Source organism: Notolepis coatsorum (assembly GCF_963971535.1).
Source record: "Notolepis coatsorum genome assembly, chromosome: 2".
In the NCBI taxonomy this organism is placed as follows: Eukaryota; Metazoa; Chordata; class Actinopteri; order Aulopiformes; family Paralepididae; genus Notolepis; species Notolepis coatsorum.
In genome coordinates this window covers 101,250,217-101,273,995 of record NC_140166.1, presented here as the reverse complement: position 1 = coordinate 101,273,995, position 23,779 = coordinate 101,250,217, and the positions used below count along the sequence as shown (strand labels likewise).

General features: G+C 47.9%; 1 protein-coding gene across 1 annotated transcript in view; it reads right to left on the bottom strand.

Annotated features, from left to right (window-relative positions):
* The window catches only part of LOC311222820 (fibulin-7), a 49,883-nt gene that overhangs the window by 9,051 nt on the left and 17,053 nt on the right, over positions 1 to 23,779 (bottom strand). The window contains exons 4-6 of the mRNA XM_084307450.1: positions 8,565 to 8,690; positions 6,057 to 6,242; positions 5,201 to 5,338 (exon numbers count right to left, since the gene is read on the bottom strand). Of these exons, the coding sequence (XP_084163576.1) occupies positions 5,201 to 5,338; positions 6,057 to 6,242; positions 8,565 to 8,690 (450 nt within the window). The remainder of the gene's footprint in view (positions 1 to 5,200; positions 5,339 to 6,056; positions 6,243 to 8,564; positions 8,691 to 23,779) is intronic.

Below are 23,779 nucleotides of genomic sequence, written 5' to 3'. Positions count from 1 at the left end.
ACTCCTTTGGCGCCTGTCTCGTCCGCAGTGCTCCAGGCTCAGGTTACAGCCTGTTGCCTGGTTTCCCCGGTGCGCTGCCTGCTTCCGTTGGTTAACCTTTTTTGTGTGCTTATGGCCATGCTGACTGCCTGTTCTGCAGGGTCAGTGTACCAGGCGGTGTGCTATTGGGGGGAAAGGGCCCGCTCTTGGAGGGGCCTTATCCGAATACGCTGGCGATGTGGGGGGCGGTGTCACTAAGTGACCGCCTGGTGGGGTCTTGATGCCTGGCGTCATTGACCTCTCCGGGCCCCCGTTTTCCAGGGGATCCAGTCCCTTCAGTGGGTCTGGGTCTTCCTTCGCGCTCCGCTGCTACGGCCTTGCCACGGGGTTGGGTTTGTTCTTGACCCCGTGATTCTGGGGGCAGTAACGAGGTTGTTCCTTCCGTTCGTTCCCGGGTGGCATGCGGGTTGTGCGTGTGTGTAGTCGTGGGGTCAGGCCACGGTCTGCTCACCCTGTGCGTTGAGTTGCTTGAGTGCCTCTTCGCACGGTAGGATCCGTCGCCCTCCCGTGATCCTCCAATAGGGGGGGTGCCCTCCATTAGGGGGGGTCGGGGGGGCTCGGTCCTCCCTGATCTGATGGTTGTGGGGGGCCTCAGCGAGGTATATTTGTCGGCCGATGGCTCTCGCTCGGCCTCCCTTGTGCAGAGAGTGACGCCGAGCGAGAGCCATTATGAAACAGAACGATAGGTTATAACTATAACCAAGTTCTGTGAGTAATGGTGACGCTCGGCGTCCGACGCCGCTGCGGCCCTTGATCTCGCCTTGTGGTGAAAGCTTGGGAAGGAGGCGAGTGTGTGTCCCCACCCCTGCTTATGTAGGTAAGCTGATGGGGGTGTGGCCAGACGGATGTTGGGATGTAAAGGTGCATTGTGGAATTTTTTATTCAGTGCGCGTGCACGAGCGAGGTACAGTGCAGAGAGTGACGCCGAGCGTCACCATTACTCACAGAACTTGGTTATAGTTATAACCTATCGATATCAACGACTCCCTAAGACCATTGCTGCAATTCTGCCTGGACAGCTCAAAATACTAATAAAGACCGTTAACCACTGTTTGGCGTTGGTGTGTCATTCTAACCATGCTGGAATATGAATGCCTTTATTAGTTTTGTTCGATTGGCTACCGGGTATAATATGATTTGTAGAGGCATACAATCTATTTTGTTGTCGGTATTAGGTAGCCTATATGAATTACATATAATAGCAGCCATAGCCTACACCTACATTATGCAACATTATTACATGGCGTTTTAACATTCGCCGAAATGCTTGATTGTGATTGGTCAATAGCGCTCTGCAGAGGTCCGTTATTACTCGATAAGGGACCTCTGCCGAGCAATAATGACCGCTGTTCGCAGCTGCAGCAATCAAGCCCACTGACACACACTGCATCAGTGCAATCAGACACACCTGCCGGCTGCCGGCGATAATAATAATGACAGCGGAGCCACACAACAACTGCGTCTGCATTTGATCTCGTCTTGTCGATGGTGTAAAATGAATTAGGTATATTGTTAGTAAGTTAGCCATGTAATAAGCGGGATAATGTATAGCCTATACTCGGTCATTGTCGCAAAATAATTGACCTTCACTACGTTTAGAACACCTCGGCGAGGCGCCTCGGTATTCTAAACTCTGTGTCGGTCAATTATTTTGCGACAATGACCTCGTAGCTATACATTATCCCTTACGTAACTTGCGCATATATAATATATCATATCATATTCCTATATGTCTCCCAGGAATCGTGGGGCTCTGGGGAATAAAGGTTGGGAACCCCTGCTATAGCCCATATCCTTTATAATGTTATAGGCTATTTTATTTACAGTTTACTCTATCAGCCTACCCAGCATGTAATACGTTCTTTGTTAGAACTCAACTCGTTATTATTTTGCGCATAGATTGCAGAAATACGGGAACGTTTTGATTTATATTTAAAAGGCTTTGACATTGTAAAACTAAATAAGTGGAATTTCGAAGTTATGTAAGCAGAATACAAGTCATATCACCCACACGATATATGCTACCTGTATATCCAGAGCATGTATGCTTTTCATTCATTTAAGACACATTTATTGCAAGGGTTTTGTAATACACATAAACTCAACAAATAACCTCTGTTCTCGTTGCAATGCGTTTTTTATTCTTTCTTATACAGTAGGAAGGGGGAAGAACACTATATTGTGCGTGTTCATGACTTGTATTCTGCTTACAGCTTCGAAATTCCACTTATTTAGTTTAACAATGGCAAAGCCTTTTAAATATAATCAAAACGTTCCCGTATTTCTGCAACCTATGCGCAAAATAATAACGAGTTGAGTTACGCGGAGCGCAGTCAGTGCACCCTGTATATTCCGATAACGCTATATATAAACCATGCTGCATTCATTCAGAAGGAAAGACCTATTATTCCAAATGCTATTTATAGGGTTTTGACCATAATTACACTACTGTTGCTATTTTACAATGAACTATAATGAATTACGGGGGTCATACAGAACACGTCAGTCAAACTAATGAACAAAAGCTTATTTCCACGTTGAAACTAATGCATGAAACTGATGAAAGCATATGCCGTACGTCTGCAGTATCCATATTCTACCGCCGGGCGCCAGGTAAGCATGCCCTGAGCTGAGCGTAAATATACGCACAAAGTCAAGCACACGTTCAAATTGATAAGTCACACACTTTGCTTAGAAATGATTGTACGCACGGGTTACGCACATATCTGTGTGTATGCAACGTTGATAAATAAGGGCCCAGGCACCAGGCATCAGACACCAGGCATCAGGCACCAGGGATCAGGAACCAGGCACCAAGCACCAGGAACCAGGCATCAAATCCAAGGCATCAGACACCAGGCATCAGGCACCAGGGATCAGGAACCAGGCACCAAGCACCAGGAACCAGGCATCAAAACCAAGGCATCAGACACCAGGCATCAGGCACCAGGCATCACGCATTAAGCACCAGGAACCAGGCATCAGAGACCAAGCATCAGGCATCAGGCACCAGACACCAGGCATCAGGCACCAAGAACCAAGCACCAGGCATCAGAGACCAAGCATCAGGCACCAGGCATCGGGCATCAGGAACCAGGCACCAATAACCAGGCACCAAGAACCAAGCACCAGGCACTAGGCATCAGGCACCAATTTGACAAATAATTTGACATACATAACTCATGAGATTGATTTAAGACATGATTTTATTTAAGCATGAGGCACCAGGAACCAGACACCAGACATCAAGCATTAACCTCTTAAGCATTGGACGGCCCGCCGGCAGGGAACTTTGCTCTCGTCTGTCGGCTACGGGCTGCGTTTTCGACGATCATCCAATATATTGTTGGAAAGTTGAATTTGCGGCCTTTCGATCGTCACCACACTCAACCTATTGCATGATTCCATTCTAGAGTTACAAGACGAAACATCCGGCGAGTGTCATTTGACAAGTCATTCGGGCGAGTGACCACTTCCGGTTGTGAGCCGTCCTGAACTGACCAGTCACCGCTGATGGCGAAAATGATTGACCACCGTTGTAGCCAAGGAGCGTCTGCTCCGAAAGCGATCCCAGACGAGCGCTGACAGTAGGAGAAGGTGACACAAGAAGACAAAGAAGTCCATTGTTTTGACTAGAGCATCGAAATGAATGGCAGTGGACGGCCATTTTGGATAATCATAATACACACATTACAAAAACATAGATTTTCCGTGGGATTTTTATAAACTTTGGACCTGTACTAAATAAGACTTCAGGCTATGGAACCATTATGTTTTCCAGCTCCTACCTCTCAGCTGGAACTTAAAAACAGGCATCTGGCAACCAGTAAAAAGAAATGTGAGTAAACAAAACTTTTACTTCAGTGTGTTCAAACCTCTGTTACTCTATTCCATTAGCACTGAAAGTAATTTTTCTTTATTGTGTAAGACACCTCAGAATGTTACCTTTCAAAAGAGACCAGACTCATGCATGTGCTATACGTATAAACTATAAAGTATAGTAATAATAATAATAATAACTTTATTTGTATAGCACTTTTCATACAGAGGTTGCAGTTCAAAGTGCTTCACAACAGTAAAAAATACAGGCATAAGCGAGCATAAAAAGATAGACAGGTAGAATCACAGTGTTTCACATTAGGATCTAGCATCCCAATAGGCTCTCCGCTTACAGTTTTCAGTAACACAAATAGTAAAAATAGTTTAAAATGATTCAGTTTAAAAATAGTAAAATAAAAATAAAATAAAATAAAATAAAAATTATAAAATAGAACGGACATAAAAAATACAGGCATGAGCGAGCATAGCAAGATATGGCAAGTGACAACAATGCATAAAGTTTACAGACAATCCATGCTGATTGATCTGCCATAAGCAAGTGAAAGTTTACAGACAATCCATGCTGATTGATCTGCCATAAGCTACTACAGCCAGGACACAGTTAACCTGGTTCTACAATGCTACAGCCAGGACACAGTTAACCTGGTTCTACTAACAGCCAGGACACAGTTAACCTTGTTCTACTACAGCCAGGACACAGTTAACCTGGTTCTACTAACCGCTACTAACAGCCAGGACACAGTTAACCTGGTTCTACTACAGCCAGGACACAGTTAACCTGGTTCTACAACAGCCAGGACACAGTTAACCTGGTTCTACTACAGCCAGGACACAGTTAACCTGGTTCTACAATGCTACAGCCAGGACACAGTTAACCTGGTTCTACTAACAGCCAGGACACAGTTAACCTGGTTCAAGTGAAGATTACAGTCTGTTCTAACAAACCAAACTGCCATGTATTAAAGTTTACAGACAATCCACGCTGATTGATCTGCCATAAGCATAAGATTACAGTCTGTTCTAACAAACCAAACTGCCATGTATTAGTATATAGTAAGAACTTGTTAGTCATGGAGCAGCCGAGATATGAGAGAATATTTGGATTCAAGCTCATCCCTGGTAGAGGGGGTTGTTTACTCTGAAGAACTAAGCTGTAGAAAGTCTCTACTATACAACTTCACAGCGTTCTGTCTTTTCCCCCGTGGGAGGAGTGAAGCTGCCTTGTGGGAGATCTAGTGTAGCCTACTGTTAAATGTAGATGTTTGAAATGTTGAAATCAAAAAAAGAAAAGGAAGAAAAAGACAATGCAGTGACCTCTGACCTTTACAGCTGCGTCCGTCGCGGGTCACGTTGTATCCTGAAGGACAGGTACAGCGGTAGCCTCCAGGGGTGTTGACACAGGAATGTAAACACAGCTTACCAGCTTGTCCGTCATGGAACAACTCACACTCATCAATATCTGAAACACACACAATAATTTCAAATAAATTATCTCATAATGGTGGCAAAGCATTTATCAATAATAATAATAATAATAATAATAATAATAATAATAATAATAATAATAATAATAATAATAATAATAATAATAATAATAATAATAATAATAATAATAATAATAATAATAATAATGATAACTTGGATTTATATAGTGCCTTTCAAAAACCAAAGGATGCTTTACATTGCAAAAAAGACACATAAGCATAAGCAAACTAAATAAATAGTAAAAAAAACAATAAAGGACAGGGAGAAGGTGTTCAGGCTTGTCTTGAAGGAGTCCAACGATGTGGCAGAGAGGATCTCAGCCGGGAGAGAGTTTCAGAGGATGGGGGGCCATGCTGAAGGCTCTGTCCCCAAAGGTTTGTAGGCAGGTGTGGAGGATGGAGAGCAGATCTGTGTCTGAGGATCACGGGAGGCGGTGTAGGGGTGGAGGATGTCAGATAGGTACTAGGGGGGGGGGGGGGGGGGGGGGCAAGGGCATGGATGGATTTGTCTGCGTGCGTGCAAGTAGAAGATAATCTCATCGTCAGAATCTCATCAGAATTACCTGGGCCTATGTTTCACCTCACAGTGTGATGTGTTTGTGCCTATGTTTCACCTCACAGTGTGATGTGTTTGTGCCTATGTTTCACCTCACAGTGTGATGTGTTTGTGGGTTATGAGTTGTGGTTTCCTACCGGTGCAGGTGCTGCTGTCCCTGCCAGAGATGGTGTAGCCGGGCTCACAAGTGCAGTGGGTGGTGCCCTGGACCTGCGTACAGCGTGACGGACGGACGGATGGCCCCGTGGTGGTGGCCGGCAGCGTGGTGGCGGCGATGACTGGGGAGGAAGAGGTGGCCGAGGTGTTCGTCATGGTGACAAAGACTGGGAGGAGGAGACGGACGAGAGAGGGATGAGTTCCTCCAGAAATCTAATCTAAGATTATTAGATTAAGATTATTATCAATATTTCCTTTTTATCTTTCTGTCTTTCTTTCTAATTTACTCAACAGACTCTTTATTACATTAATAGCAGTGGGAACGAATGAGATTCCCTTGCTGCTTCCCAGTTGTATATCAATCAATCAATCAATCAATCAATCAATCAATCAATCAATCAATCACATTTCATACAGTAAATGCAACTCAATGTGCTTCACAGAAAATAATTGCAAAGAATAATACAAATGTTAATAATTTAAATAATTTAAAAAGCAATGCAAAAAACCTAGGTAAAAGCAATGCTAAAAAGGTCTGTTTTAAGATTTATTAAAAGAAATTCCACAGATTCATAAACACGTAGATCCTCTGGCATGCTGTTCCAAAGGCTATAGTACCATAATAGATAAAAAGATACTTCTCCAGGGCCCTGTTTCTTGTACCTGGATAACTGAGTTAGCCGGATAACTTTAACTGGATAACTGAGTTAGCCGGACTTTCCGGTTCCCTGTACGTGGATTTTCCAAATCACCATGACAACAGATCCAAAAGTTTGAGCCTGGTCGAAAGCAGAGTTTAAGTTCAAGTTAGCTTGAACCATCGCCACGCCCCCGCAAAGAAGTGACAGCCCGTTTCCTGAAACTATTCCCACAGTCTACGATCTGCATTATACCATTCTGAATTACGTTTTTGTGCTCCATTCTTCCAGAGGGGGCTTTTGAAATGTAAAATAGACCCAAAATGCTGATACTAAATTCACTTTGTCCTAAATAATGCACGTTATATATACCGTGGCGACGGTGGCGCTCGCTCGTGCGATGTACACATTATGTGGTTATTTTAATTGTAACTGGGATTAAGATGTCTGATGAGATGCGCTGTTTGACGGATTTGAGAAATTGAATGAGCCGTTGACGTCACATTAATGAATGAGGATAAAGAGATAAACTTCATTCAAAACAAAGGATATTCTAAACACGGGTCTCTCGTTCATTAATGTATAAACAATGAATTTATCCCATCTGGCACAGTGGTGCAGCGGTAGTGCTCAAGCCTGCCAACCCAGTGACCGGGGTTCAAAACCCGGTGTTTCCAATATGATTTTTTTGAATATAATATTAATGATTATACGCCAAAGTAGCCTGGTTTTAAGTTAAAATATTATAAATCTACATGCATTGAGGATGTCATTCTTTATATAGCTCTCAACGTGCACCAAATTGAATTATTCCTATATTGCAAAAAGAAGGAGACGACTAGGGTCTCGAACCCCGGTCGTCTGTGTGAAAGTCAAAAGAACAACCCGTTAGACCACATTGGAGATAAGTTAAAGATTGACTATACATCAATCAATGGGTAAGAGAGCCGTATCGTAATTCTGTATAACAGTTAACTAATTATTTTCGCTAGCAAGATCTCATTTGATTATTCAATCCAGCAGGCAAGTTTAAAGAAATATAATCTGATTGATTGAGGTAATGAGGGACTTAAAATTAGCCTATAGATAACGCATTTAACTTGTCGGCGAGGCGATTGAGCCGTATTGCAATCTGTCAATAAAGTCTTAAATCAATTAATCAATCAATGCCGTTAGAGAATCAGGATCTCTGCCATCGATACGTGCTGGCTTTTCACCTAAAGCGGCCGCGCGCATTTAGCCTGAGTCGCAAGTCTGGCTTGAGTTAACGAGACTGAATCCACCTTCGTGGAACAGGAAAATCCCGGCTTCAAACATCGGGTTAACTGAAGCTGGATAATGACATCTTGATCGACTTAGTTGAACCACGTACAAGAAACAGGGCCCAGGCCTTGTTGTTCTAGCCTGTCTGTGGAACAGTTAGGAGACCAGTGTCAGAGGATCTAAGGGTTCTGCTGGACACATACCTAAAAAGCATTTCAGATAAATAGTTTTGCTTGCTTCATATCACAGCCGGGAAAATGAACATAGACTGAAATTATTTCTTTCTGAGTGGAATTTCTGGCGTCAAATGGAAAAAAATAAATAATGAAAATATACCAATGATGTAAACTACCCATAATTGAAGAGTAGGGTTTAACCTGCAAGTTGGCCTTTAATGACCTGTCTGCATTTTGACAGATGTAAGAGCGTCCGTGTAGGATCCATTTCTTCCGTATACCGAGCTTAGTTAGAAAGTGCTCAGCAACACTCCGAGCGGCTCAGAGTGAGCAGACCCCGCTAAGTGCGTTTTTCCGCTCTGAGCAAAGCTGAGCCGCTCAGTTACTTAGCGCACCGCTGTAAGATACCTACATGTTGGCACAGGACTCTGACAGGTGGCTCCAGCCCAGCCTTTGGCACAGGTACAAGAGAACTGGTTCACTTCATCCGTACATGTCCCGCCGTTCAGACAGGGGGAGGACGCACACTCATTGATGTCTGAAGGAGAGACGGAGAGCGAAGGGGTTATTCAAGGGAACCCTCGTGTTGGATTTCAACACGGCAGAGTTGAAGATATACAAGGGGACACGTGTAACTCTATAGCTGTGGTGCATGAACCAAAAGAGGCCATTACTGTGTGTGTGTGTGTGTGTGTGTGTGTGTGTGTGTGTGTGTGTGTGTGTGTGTGTGTGCGTGCGTGTGTGTGTGTGTGTGTGTATGTGTGTGTGTGTGTGTGTGTGTGTGTGTGTGTGTGTGTGTGTGTGTGTGTGTGTGTGTGTGTGTGTGTGTGTGTGTGTGTGTGTGTGTGTGTGTAACCAGTGGTGGACTTAGCCATGGGCAACATGGGCAACCGCCCAGGGTGGCATCTTGTTGAGGGCGGCATGAGGAGGCGAAAGATATATATATATATATAATAATTATTATTATTTATATTTCTTTCCTGAACAGATACAGTCTGTTGTTTTAAAATGCTTAATATTAGAATTCCGCAAAAGAAATGTAATAAAAGTATTTGTTTGATACAGTTTTTGTCCAAGCGTTAATTATGCGATAGTTTAATGTTACGACGGAGACAGGTAGGTTCCAGTTGTGGAGTAATAAGTAGAGACAGAGAAGGTTGTTTACTCGTTAACGGTGCTTCTCTTTATTAGTAGAACGGTACACCTAGAGTAATAGCAACAGATAGTACACTGACGCAGGGCGTCTAGGAGAGAAGATAATAATGATAACAATAATGACAGCAACGTCCAGTGTCTGCAGTACCGCCGTGTACTCTGCAGGAGAATGAGAAGATCCAACAACTGGAAGTAGAGAGACAGGGGTTTAAGTACGACCACATTCCTGCCATACCAAGCGCACCAACGTGACAACCAATCAGGAGACCCAAACAATAAGTGACAAGTGACAGGGAGACAAGTGACAGAGAAGCCCAGTGACAGGTGTCAGAATGATGGGTGGTTCTCAGGCGGGCCAGAGAACCCAAGCGTTACAGTTTAAGGGTGAGATGTTTCTGTGTTTCCGTAGGGGGGGGTTCGCCCAGGGTGGCATAATATAAGCTAGGAAAGCCCCTGTCTGTAACCAATGCAGAGGGGATGGCCTGTTTCTTTCAGACTGACTTTGAAGCGTTATCTAAAAGCTGGCGAGCTGTCAGAGGAGACCCGGGCTGGAGGATCAGGTGTCGCTGCCTTCAATAAGCCCTCTGGCTGATCAAGAAAGTACATAAAAAGGAAATATGATCTTGGGATACGTGTGAACGGTATCTTATCTAGACGGAAAAGAAAAAACTGTTAGTAATATGCATGAGGTCTAGAAAAAAAAAAGAAAAAGAGAGAGAGAGAGAGAGAGAGAGAGAGAGAGAGAGAGAGAGAGAGAGAGAGAGAGAGAGAGAGAGAGAGAGAGAGAGAGAGAGAGAGAGAGAGAGAGAGAGGGGAATGGGCACAAAGAGGACAGTGACAGAGTGAGAGATGAGCAGAGAAGATAAAGAGATGAGTGATGGCTAGGCCAGGGGTGAAGAGGAGGAGAGGAGGGAGAGAGGGGGGAGGAGGGGAGAAGGAGACAGGTGGGAGGAGGGTAGGAGAGAGAGGAGGAGGGGAGGGCGAGGGAGGAGAGAGAGGGGAGGAGAGGGGGGAGCATTAGAGAGGAGTAGTGAGTAGACTAGCCAGGTGTCCAGGTCCACTACTCACTACACCAGGCAGTAGACTAGCCAGGTGTCCAGCTCCACTACTCACTACACCAGGCAGTAGACTAGCCAGGTGTCCAGCTCCACTACTCACTACACCAGGCAGTAGACTAGCCACCAGGTGTTCAGCTCCACTACTCACTACACCAGGCAGTAGACTAGCCAGGTGTCCAGCTCCACTACTCACTACACCAGGCAGTAGACTAGCCACCAGGTGTCCAGGTCCACTACTCACTACACCAGGCTGTAGACTAGCCACCAGGTGTCCAGCTCCACTACTCACTACACCAGGCAGTAGACTAGCCAGGTGTTCAGCTCCACTACTCACTACACCAGGCAGTAGACTAGCCAGGTGTCCAGCTCCACTACTCACTACACCAGGCAGTAGACTAGCCACCAGGTGTTCAGCTCCACTACTCACTACACCAGGCAGTAGACTAGCCACCAGGTGTTCAGCTCCACTACTCACTACACCAGGCAGTAGACTAGCCACCAGGTGTCCAGCTCCACTACTCACTACACCAGGCAGTAGACTAGCCACCAGGTGTTCAGCTCCACTACTCACTACACCAGGCAGTAGACTAGCCAGGTGTCCAGCTCCACTACTCACTACACCAGGCTGTAGACTAGCCACCAGGTGTCCAGCTCCACTACTCACTACACCAGGCAGTAGACTAGCCACCAGGTTTTCCGCTCCACTACTCACTACACCAGGCAGTAGACTAGCCAGGTGTTCAGCTCCACTACTCACTACACCAGGCAGTAGACTAGCCACCAGGTGTTCCGCTCCACTACTCACTACACCAGGCAGTAGACTAGCCAGGTGTTCAGCTCCACTACTCACTACACCAGGCAGTAGACTAGCCACCAGGTGTCCAGCTCCACTACTCACTACACCAGGCAGTAGACTAGCCACCAGGTGTCCAGCTCCACTACTCACTACACCAGGCAGTAGACTAGCCAGGTGTCCAGCTCCACTACTCACTACACCAGGCAGTAGACTAGCCAGGTGTCCAGCTCCACTACTCACTACACCAGGCTGTAGACTAGCCACCAGGTGTTCAGCTCCACTACTCACTACACCAGGCAGTAGACTAGCCAGGTGTCCAGCTCCACTACTCACTACACCAGGCAGTAGACTAGCCAGGTGTTCAGCTCCACTACTCACTACACCAGGCAGTAGACTAGCCAGGTGTCCAGCTCCACTACTCACTACACCAGGCAGTAGACTAGCCACCAGGTGTCCAGCTCCACTACTCACTACACCAGGCAGTAGACTAGCCACCAGGTGTTCAGCTCCACTACTCACTACACCAGGCAGTAGACTAGCCAGGTGTCCAGCTCCACTACTCACTACACCAGGCAGTAGACTAGCCAGGTGTTCAGCTCCACTACTCACTACACCAGGCAGTAGACTAGCCACCAGGTGTTCAGCTCCACTACTCACTACACCAGGCAGTAGACTAGCCACCAGGTGTCCAGCTCCACTACTCACTACACCAGGCAGTAGACTAGCCACCAGGTGTCCAGCTCCACTACTCACTACACCAGGCAGTAGACTAGCCACCAGGTGTCCAGCTCCACTACTCACTACACCAGGCAGTAGACTAGCCACCAGGTGTCCAGCTCCACTACTCACTACACCAGGCAGTAGACTAGCCAGGTGTTCAGCTCCACTACTCACTACACCAGGCAGTAGACTAGCCACCAGGTGTTCAGCTCCACTACTCACTACACCAGGCTGTAGACTAGCCAGGTGTCCAGCTCCACTACTCACTACACCAGGCAGTAGACTAGCCACCAGGTGTCCAGCTCCACTACTCACTACACCAGGCAGTAGACTAGCCACCAGGTGTCCAGCTCCACTACTCACTACACCAGGCAGTAGACTAGCCACCAGGTGTTCAGCTCCACTACTCACTACACCAGGCAGTAGACTAGCCACCAGGTGTCCAGCTCCACTACTCACTACACCAGGCAGTAGACTAGCCACCAGGTGTCCAGCTCCACTACTCACTACACCAGGCAGTAGACTAGCCACCAGGTGTCCAGCTCCACTACTCACTACACCAGGCAGTAGACTAGCCACCAGGTGTCCAGCTCCACTACTCACTACACCAGGCTGTAGACTAGCCACCAGGTGTTCAGCTCCACTACTCACTACACCAGGCAGTAGACTAGCCACCAGGTTTCCAGGTCCACTACTCACTACACCAGGCAGTAGACTAGCCAGGTGTCCAGCTCCACTACTCACTACACCAGGCAGTAGACTAGCCAGGTGTTCAGCTCCACTACTCACTACACCAGGCAGTAGACTAGCCAGGTGTCCAGCTCCACTACTCACTACACCAGGCAGTAGACTAGCCAGGTGTCCAGCTCCACTACTCACTACACCAGGCAGTAGACTAGCCAGGTGTTCAGCTCCACTACTCACTACACCAGGCAGTAGACTAGCCACCAGATGTCCAGCTCCACTACTCACTACACCAGGCAGTAGACTAGCCAGGTGTTCAGCTCCACTACTCACTACACCAGGCAGTAGACTAGCCAGGTGTCCAGCTCCACTACTCACTACACCAGGCAGTAGACTAGCCAGGTGTTCAGCTCCACTACTCACTACACCAGGCAGTAGACTAGCCAGGTGTCCAGCTCCACTACTCACTACACCAGGCAGTAGACTAGCCAGGTGTCCAGCTCCACTACTCACTACACCAGGCAGTAGACTAGCCAGGTGTCCAGCTCCACTACTCACTACACCAGGCAGTAGACTAGCCAGGTGTCCAGCTCCACTACTCACTACACCAGGCAGTAGACTAGCCAGGTGTTCAGCTCCACTACTCACTACACCAGGCAGTAGACTAGCCACCAGGTGTCCAGCTCCACTACTCACTACACCAGGCAGTAGACTAGCCACCAGGTGTCCAGCTCCACTACTCACTACACCAGGCAGTAGACTAGCCAGGTGTTCAGCTCCACTACTCCCTACACCAGGCAGTAGACTAGCCAGGTGTCCAGCTCCACTACTCACTACACCAGGCAGTAGACTAGCCACCAGGTGTCCAGCTCCACTACTCACTACACCAGGCAGTAGACTAGCCACCAGGTGTCCAGCTCCACTACTCACTACACCAGGCAGTAGACTAGCCAGGTGTTCAGCTCCACTACTCACTACACCAGGCAGTAGACTAGCCACCAGGTGTCCAGCTCCACTACTCACTACACCAGGCAGTAGACTAGCCACCAGGTGTCCAGCTCCACTACTCACTACACCAGGCAGTAGACTAGCCACCAGGTGTTCAGCTCCACTACTCACTACACCAGGCAGTAGACTAGCCAGGTGTCCAGCTCCACTACTCACTACACCAGGCAGTAGACTAGCCACCAGGTGTTCAGCTCCACTACTCACTACACCAGGCAGTAGACTAGCCACCAGGTGTCCAGCTCCACTACTCACTACACCAGGCAGTAGACTAGCCAGGTGTCCAGCTCCACTACTCACTACACCAGGCAGCAGACTCCATCTCGAAAGTCATGGAAAAAATAGTCTACGAACAGGTCGAAAAGTACCTAGCGGAAAAAAATCTAATCTACGAATTCCAATCTGGCTTCAGAACATCCCACTCCACTGACACATGCCTTCTCTATTTGAATGACCACATCAAACAAGAGGTGGACGCAGGCAAATACTGCGGCATGGTCATGCTGGACCTACAAAAGGCCTTTGACACGGTCAATCACTCCATTCTGATTGACAAGCTAAAAGCAATTGGTTTTGATAGTCTATCAGTGAGCTGGATGCAATCCTACCTTGAGGGGAGGGAACAGATGGTGGAGGTAAACGGTACCCTACCCCCCCCCCTCACAGTGAGCTGTGGTGTTCCACAAGGAAGCATACTAGGACCGCTACTGTTCCTAATTTATGCAAATGACATGTCGTCAGCTTGTGACTGCAACTTGTTCCTGTTTGCGGACGACTCAGCCCTGCTGGTCTCTGACAAGAACAAGTTACAGGTTGAAAAAACCCTCAGCTCGGAACTAGGCAGAATCTGCATATGGCTCGCTGATAACAAACTATCATTACACATGGGCAAAACAGAGTCCATTCTCTTCGGTTCAAATAACAAACTCAGCAAGACCGACGGCTTCTCAGTTACAGTGGGTGACAATATTGTCACAAGGAAAGATGAAATTACCTACCTGGGTTCCATCCTAGAGGCTAATCTCTCCTGTGACAAAATGGCATCCAATGTAATAAAAAAAGTCAACCAACGAACTCGATTCTTGTACCGGATCTCCTCTCTGGTAAACAAGAATACCCTGAAGACTCTGGCAGGAGCACTCATTCAGGGGTACTACGACTATGCTTGCACCTCATGGTACCAAAGCACCTCAAAGGCGCTAAAAACAAAATTACAAACATCTCAAAACAAACTGGTCAGACTACTGCTTGACCTTACTCCTAGAACCCACCTCACCCCTGCCCACTTTGACAACCTAGGATGGCTTAGAGTAGACGACAGAGTACAGCAACTTGCAATGGGCCTGGTCTACAAGATACACTACACGACCAAGGTACCCATGTACATGTCAAAATACTTCCCAAAGGTCAGTGAATACCACGATCACAACACCAGAGGGAGCTCCACAAATCATGTTAAACCCAGATTCGGCTCAAATAAGGGACTAAACACGTTTCGCAATTATGCCACATCAATGTGGAACGCCCTACCCAAAGCTGTAAAGGAATGTGGATCACTACCCACTTTCAAAACCTCTCTCAAGGGACACCTACGGGAGACTGCAATTCAACACTGGCCCCTGTAAATATCCTAACCCAACCCCCTCCAATGTACAGTCATTTACCTAGTATGGTTTTGTCAATAGTCCAATGTACAATTTTGTTTGTTTGTACAGTGTCTCCCCCCCCCCCTCAATGTACAGTTTTGCTTGTATATACAGTGTGCCCCCCCCCCCCCCCAACCACCTCCAATGTAGATTACCCAGTATGGTTGTCAATATCCCAGTGTACCCAACCCCCCCCCCCACCCAACCTCCTCCAATGTACAGTTTCTACGTCAAATGTATATACTCCCTTTTCCTGACTCCTTCTGTATCACAAACAGTACTGTATTTGCAAATCTGGTATGTCATAAATGTATAGATGTAGCAGTACTGACTATCTGTATGTCATGTATGTCATATATGTCCTGATGAATTGAAAATGGGGGACCCTGATGTAAACAAGACAAAAGTCTTTCTCTGGTCTGCATCCCCTTAACAATTGTGTGTATTGAGCTGTACTGTATTGTACCCATTCTGCAATCTGTTAATAAAGTTTTCAATCAATCAATCAATCAGCCACCAGGTGTCCAGCTCCACTACTCACTACACCAGGCAGTAGACTAGCCACCAGGTGTCCAGCTCCACTACTCACTACACCAGGCAGTAGACTAGCCACCAGGTGTCCAGCTCCACTACTCAATACACCAGGCAGTAGACTAGCCACCAGGTGTTCAGCTCCACTACTCACTACACCAGGCAGTAGACTAGCCACCAGGTGTCCAGCTCCACTACTCACTACACCAGGCAGTAGACTAGCCAGGTGTTCAGCTCCACTACTCCCTACACCAGGCAGTAGACTAGCCAGGTGTTCAGCTCCACTACTCACTACACCAGGCAGTAGACTAGCCAGGTGTCCAGCTCCACTACTCACTACACCAGGCAGTAGACTAGCCAGGTGTCCAGCTCCACTACTCACTACACCAGGCAGTAGACTAGCCAGGTGTCCAGCTCCACTACTCACTACACCAGGCAGTAGACTAGCCAGGTGTCCAGCTCCACTACTCACTACACCAGACAGTAGACTAGCCAGGTGTCCAGCTCCACTACTCACTACACCAGGCAGTAGACTAGCCACCAGGTGTCCAGGTCCACTACTCACTACACCAGGCAGTAGACTAGCCACCAGGTGTTCAGCTCCACTACTCACTACACCAGGCAGTAGACTAGCCACCAGGTGTCCAGCTCCACTACTCACTACACCAGGCAGTAGACTAGCCACCAGGTGTTCAGCTCCACTACTCACTACACCAGGCAGTAGACTAGCCACCAGGTGTCCAGCTCCACTACTCACTACACCAGGCAGTAGACTAGCCAGGTGTTCAGCTCCACTACTCACTACACCAGGCAGTAGACTAGCCAGGTGTCCAGCTCCACTACTCACTACACCAGGCAGTAGACTAGCCACCAGGTGTCCAGCTCCACTACTCACTACACCAGGCAGTAGACTAGCCAGGTGTCCAGCTCCACTACTCACTACACCAGGCAGTAGACTAGCCACCAGGTGTTCAGCTCCACTACTCACTACACCAGGCAGTAGACTAGCCAGGTGTTCAGCTCCACTACTCACTACACCAGGCAGTAGACTAGCCAGGTGTCCAGCTCCACTACTCACTACACCAGGCAGTAGACTAGCCAGGTGTCCAGCTCCACTACTCACTACACCAGGCAGTAGACTAGCCACCAGGTGTTCAGCTCCACTACTCACTACACCAGGCAGTAGACTATCCACCAGGTGTCCAGCTCCACTACTCACTACACCAGGCAGTAGACTAGCCAGGTGTTCAGCTCCACTACTCACTACACCAGGCAGTAGACTAGCCAGGTGTTCAGCTCCACTACTCACTACACCAGGCAGTAGACTAGCCAGGTGTCCAGCTCCACTACTCACTACACCAGGCAGTAGACTAGGCACCAGGTGTCCAGCTCCACTACTCACTACACCAGGCAGTAGACTAGCCACCAGGTGTCCAGCTCCACTACTCACTACACCAGGCAGTAGACTAGCCACCAGGTGTTCAGCTCCACTACTCACTACACCAGGCAGTAGACTAGCCACCATGTGTCCAGCTCCACTACTCACTACACCAGGCAGTAGACTAGCCAGGTGTTCAGCTCCACTACTCACTACACCAGGCAGTAGACTAGCCACCATGTGTCCAGCTCCACTACTCACTACACCAGGCAGTAGACTAGCCACCAGGTGTCCAGCTCCACTACTCACTACACCAGGCACTAGACAAGCCACCAGGTGTTCAGCTCCACTACTCACTACACCAGGCAGTAGACTAGCCACCATGTGTCCAGCTCCACTACTCACTACACCAGGCAGTAGACTAGCCACCAGGTGTCCAGCTCCACTACTCACTACACCAGGCAGTAGACTAGCCAGGTGTTCAGCTCCACTACTCACTACACCAGGCAGTAGACTAGCCAGGTGTTCAGCTCCACTACTCACTACACCAGGCAGTAGACTAGCCACCAGGTGTCCAGCTCCACTACTCACTACACCAGGCAGTAGACTAGCCACCAGGTGTTCCGCTCCACTACTCACTACACCAGGCAGTAGACTAGCCAGGTGTTCAGCTCCACTACTCACTACACCAGGCAGTAGACTAGCCAGGTGTCCAGCTCCACTACTCACTACACCAGGCAGTAGACTAGCCACCAGGTGTTCCGCTCCACTACTCACTACACCAGGCAGTAGACTAGCCAGGTGTCCAGCTCCACTACTCACTACACCAGGCAGTAGACTAGCCAGGTGTCCAGCTCCACTACTCACTACACCAGGCAGTAGACTAGCCACCAGGTGTTCCGCTCCACTACTCACTACACCAGGCAGTAGACTAGCCAGGTGTCCAGCTCCACTACTCACTACACCAGGCAGTAGACTAGCCAGGTGTTCAGCTCCACTACTCACTACACCAGGCAGTAGACTAGCCAGGTGTCCAGCTCCACTACTCACTACACCAGGCTGTAGACTAGCCACCAGGTGTTCAGCTCCACTACTCACTACACCAGGCAGTAGACTAGCCAGGTGTTCAGCTCCACTACTCACTACACCAGGCAGTAGACTAGCCAGGTGTCCAGCTCCACTACTCACTACACCAGGCAGTAGACTAGCCACCAGGTGTCCAGCTCCACTACTCACTACACCAGGCAGTAGACTAGCCACCAGGTGTCCAGCTCCACTACTCACTACACCAGGCAGTAGACTAGCCACCAGGTGTTCAGCTCCACTACTCACTACACCAGGCAGTAGACTAGCCACCAGGTGTCCAGCTCCACTACTCACTACACCAGGCAGTAGACTAGCCACCAGGTGTCCAGCTCCACTACTCACTACACCAGGCAGTAGACTAGCCAGGTGTCCAGCTCCACTACTCACTACACCAGGCAGTAGACTAGCCAGGTGTCCAGCTCCACTACTCACTACACCAGGCTGTAGACTAGCCACCAGGTGTTCAGCTCCACTACTCACTACACCAGGCAGTAGACTAGCCAGGTGTTCAGCTCCACTACTCACTACACCAGGCAGTAGACTAGCCAGGTGTCCAGCTCCACTACTCACTACACCAGGCAGTAGACTAGCCACCAGGTGTTCAGCTCCACTACTCACTACACCAGGCAGTAGACTAGCCACCAGGTGTCCAGCTCCACTACTCACTACACCAGGCAGTAGACTAGCCACCAGGTGTCCAGCTCCACTACTCACTACACCAGGCAGTAGACTAGCCACCAGGTGTCCAGGTCCACTACTCACTACACCAGGCAGTAGACTAGCCACCAGGTGTCCAGCTCCACTACTCACTACACCAGGCAGTAGACTAGCCAGGTGTCCAGCTCCACTACTCACTACACCAGGCAGTAGACTAGCCAGGTGTTCAGCTCCACTACTCACTACACCAGGCAGTAGACTAGCCACCAGGTGTTCAGCTCCACTACTCACTACACCAGGCTGTAGACTAGCCAGGTGTCCAGCTCCACTACTCACTACACCAGGCAGTAGACTAGCCACCAGGTGTCCAGCTCCACTACTCACTACACCAGGCAGTAGACTAGCCACCAGGTGTCCAGCTCCACTACTCACTACACCAGGCAGTAGACTAGCCACCAGGTGTCCAGCTCCACTACTCACTACACCAGGCAGTAGACTAGCCACCAGGTGTCCAGCTCCACTACTCACTACACCAGGCTGTAGACTAGCCACCAGGTGTTCAGCTCCACTACTCACTACACCAGGCAGTAGACTAGCCACCAGGTGTCCAGGTCCACTACTCACTACACCAGGCAGTAGACTAGCCAGGTGTCCAGCTCCACTACTCACTACACCAGGCAGTAGACTAGCCAGGTGTTCAGCTCCACTACTCACTACACCAGGCAGTAGACTAGCCAGGTGTCCAGCTCCACTACTCACTACACCAGGCAGTAGACTAGCCAGGTGTCCAGCTCCACTACTCACTACACCAGGCAGTAGACTAGCCAGGTGTTCAGCTCCACTACTCACTACACCAGGCAGTAAACTAGCCACCAGATGTCCAGCTCCACTACTCACTACACCAGGCAGTAGACTAGCCAGGTGTTCAGCTCCACTACTCACTACACCAGGCAGTAGACTAGCCAGGTGTCCAGCTCCACTACTCACTACACCAGGCAGTAGACTAGCCAGGTGTTCAGCTCCACTACTCACTACACCAGGCAGTAGACTAGCCAGGTGTCCAGCTCCACTACTCACTACACCAGGCAGTAGACTAGCCAGGTGTCCAGCTCCACTACTCACTACACCAGGCAGTAGACTAGCCAGGTGTCCAGCTCCACTACTCACTACACCAGGCAGTAGACTAGCCACCAGGTGTCCAGCTCCACTACTCACTACACCAGGCAGTAGACTAGCCACCAGGTGTCCAGCTCCACTACTCACTACACCAGGCAGTAGACTAGCCAGGTGTTCAGCTCCACTACTCCCTACACCAGGCAGTAGACTAGCCAGGTGTCCAGCTCCACTACTCACTACACCAGGCAGTAGACTAGCCACCAGGTGTCCAGCTCCACTACTCACTACACCAGGCAGTAGACTAGCCACCAGGTGTCCAGCTCCACTACTCACTACACCAGGCAGTAGACTAGCCAGGTGTTCAGCTCCACTACTCACTACACCAGGCAGTAGACTAGCCACCAGGTGTCCAGCTCCACTACTCACTACACCAGGCAGTAGACTAGCCACCAGGTGTCCAGCTCCACTACTCACTACACCAGGCAGTAGACTAGCCACCAGGTGTTCAGCTCCACTACTCACTACACCAGGCAGTAGACTAGCCAGGTGTCCAGCTCCACTACTCACTACACCAGGCAGTAGACTAGCCACCAGGTGTTCAGCTCCACTACTCACTACACCAGGCAGTAGACTAGCCACCAGGTGTCCAGCTCCACTACTCACTACACCAGGCAGTAGACTAGCCAGGTGTCCAGCTCCACTACTCACTACACCAGGCAGTAGACTCCATCTCGAAAGTCATGGAAAAAATAGTCTACGAACAGGTCGAAAAGTACCTAGCGGAAAAAAATCTAATCTACGAATTCCAATCTGGCTTCAGAACATCCCACTCCACTGACACATGCCTTCTCTATTTGAATGACCACATCAAACAAGAGGTGGACGCAGGCAAATACTGCGGCATAGTCATGCTGGACCTACAAAAGGCCTTTGACACGGTCAATCACTCCATTCTGATTGACAAGCTAAAAGCAATTGGTTTTGATAGTCTATCAGTGAGCTGGATGCAATCCTACCTTGAGGGGAGGGAACAGATGGTGGAGGTAAACGGTACCCTACCCCCCCCCCCTCACAGTGAGCTGTGGTGTTCCACAAGGAAGCATACTAGGACCGCTACTGTTCCTAATTTATGCAAATGACATGTCGTCAGCTTGTGACTGCAACTTGTTCCTGTTTGCGGACGACTCAGCCCTGCTGGTCTCTGACAAGAACAAGTTACAGGTTGAAAAAACCCTCAGCTCGGAACTAGGCAGAATCTGCATATGGCTCGCTGATAACAAACTATCATTACACATGGGCAAAACAGAGTCCATTCTCTTCGGTTCAAATAACAAACTCAGCAAGACCGACGGCTTCTCAGTTACAGTGGGTGACAATATTGTCACAAGGAAAGATGAAATTACCTACCTGGGTTCCATCCTAGAGGCTAATCTCTCCTGTGACAAAATGGCATCCAATGTAATAAAAAAAGTCAACCAACGAACTCGATTCTTGTACCGGATCTCCTCTCTGGTAAACAAGAATACCCTGAAGACTCTGGCAGGAGCACTCATTCAGGGGTACTACGACTATGCTTGCACCTCATGGTACCAAAGCACCTCAAAGGCGCTAAAAACAAAATTACAAACATCTCAAAACAAACTGGTCAGACTACTGCTTGACCTTACTCCTAGAACCCACCTCACCCCTGCCCACTTTGACAACCTAGGATGGCTTAGAGTAGACGACAGAGTACAGCAACTTGCAATGGGCCTGGTCTACAAGATACACTACACGACCAAGGTACCCATGTACATGTCAAAATACTTCCCAAAGGTCAGTGAATACCACGATCACAACACCAGAGGGAGCTCCACAAATCATGTTAAACCCAGATTCGGCTCAAATAAGGGACTAAACACGTTTCGCAATTATGCCACATCAATGTGGAACGCCCTACCCAAAGCTGTAAAGGAATGTGGATCACTACCCACTTTCAAAACCTCTCTCAAGGGACACCTACGGGAGACTGCAATTCAACACTGGCCCCTGTAAATATCCTAACCCAACCCCCTCCAATGTACAGTCATTTACCTAGTATGGTTTTGTCAATAGTCCAATGTACAATTTTGTTTGTTTGTACAGTGTCTCCCCCCCCCCCTCAATGTACAGTTTTGCTTGTATATACAGTGTGCCCCCCCCCCCCCAACCACCTCCAATGTAGATTACCCAGTATGGTTGTCAATATCCCAGTGTACCCAACCCCCCCCCCCCCACCCAACCTCCTCCAATGTACAGTTTCTACGTCAAATGTATATACTCCCTTTTCCTGACTCCTTCTGTATCACAAACAGTACTGTATTTGCAAATCTGGTATGTCATAAATGTATAGATGTAGCAGTACTGACTATCTGTATGTCATGTATGTCATATATGTCCTGATGAATTGAAAATGGGGGACCCTGATGTAAACAAGACAAAAGTCTTTCTCTGGTCTGCATCCCCTTAACAATTGTGTGTATTGAGCTGTACTGTATTGTACCCATTCTGCAATCTGTTAATAAAGTTTTCAATCAATCAATCAATCAATCAGCCACCAGGGCCCTCATGCATCAACGTGTTCTACGCACAGATCTGTGCGTAACCCGTGCGTACGATCATTTCTAAGCAAAGAGTGGGATTCATCAACTTCAACTTGAACTTGACTTCGTGCTTACATCTACGCACATTTCGGACCTGGCGTACCTCGCGCCCAGTGGTAGAATATATTATTACAACAAGGAAATGAGCTTCTGTGCATAATAACACTGGATGTTCTATGAACCGTAGTTCATTATAGTTCATTGTAAAATAGCAACAGTAGTGTAATTATGGTCAAAACCCTATAAATAGCATTTGGAATAATAGATCTTTCTCTCAGAATGAATGCAGCATGTCATATATGTTACGATGAATTGAAAATGGGGGACCCTGATGTAAACAAGACGAAAGTCTTTCTCTGGTCTGCATCCCCTTAACAATTGTATGTATTGAGCTGTACTGTACTGTACCCATTCTGCAATCTGTTAATAAAGTTCTCATTCATTCATTCATTCATTCATTCATGGTTTATATAGCGTTATCGGAATATACGGGGTGTAGGCTACTGACTGACTGCGCTCCGCGTAGCTTGATTGATTGATTGATTGAAAAGTTTATTAACAGATTGCAGAATGGGTACAGTACAGTACAGCTCAGTACATACAATTGTTAATTGGGGATGCAGACCAACTTTCGTCCTGTTTACATCAGGGTCCCCCATTTTCAATTAATCATAAATCATAAAGCTCAACTCGTTATTATTTTGCGCACAGACCGCCGAAACACGGGAACGTTTTGATTATATTTAAAAGGCTTTACGTTAAACGAAACAAGTGGAATTTCGAAGCTGTAAGCAGAATAAGTCATATGAATATAGTGTTCTTCCCCCTTTTTACTGTACAAGAAAGAATAGAAAACGCATTGCAATGACACCATGCAGATAGTGGACAGACTATATGATGGAATTCAAGTTCATGTATTGAAAGGCAGGATACATCATACATGCAGTGAGATTCATTGTTCTTGTATATGCTCTCGTATTATATTGTTTATATAGGCTACCCAATACTGACATCAAAATAGATTGTAGTAGTATGCCTCTAGAAATCATGCAGCAGGTAGAAAATTGACGGGAGATCCATCGCGATTTGGAATAGAATTGAGGAGAACTTTAATCCGTGGGTATTAATCAAACAACACGGGAAAAGGCAGTCATATTCCAGCGCGGTCTTTATT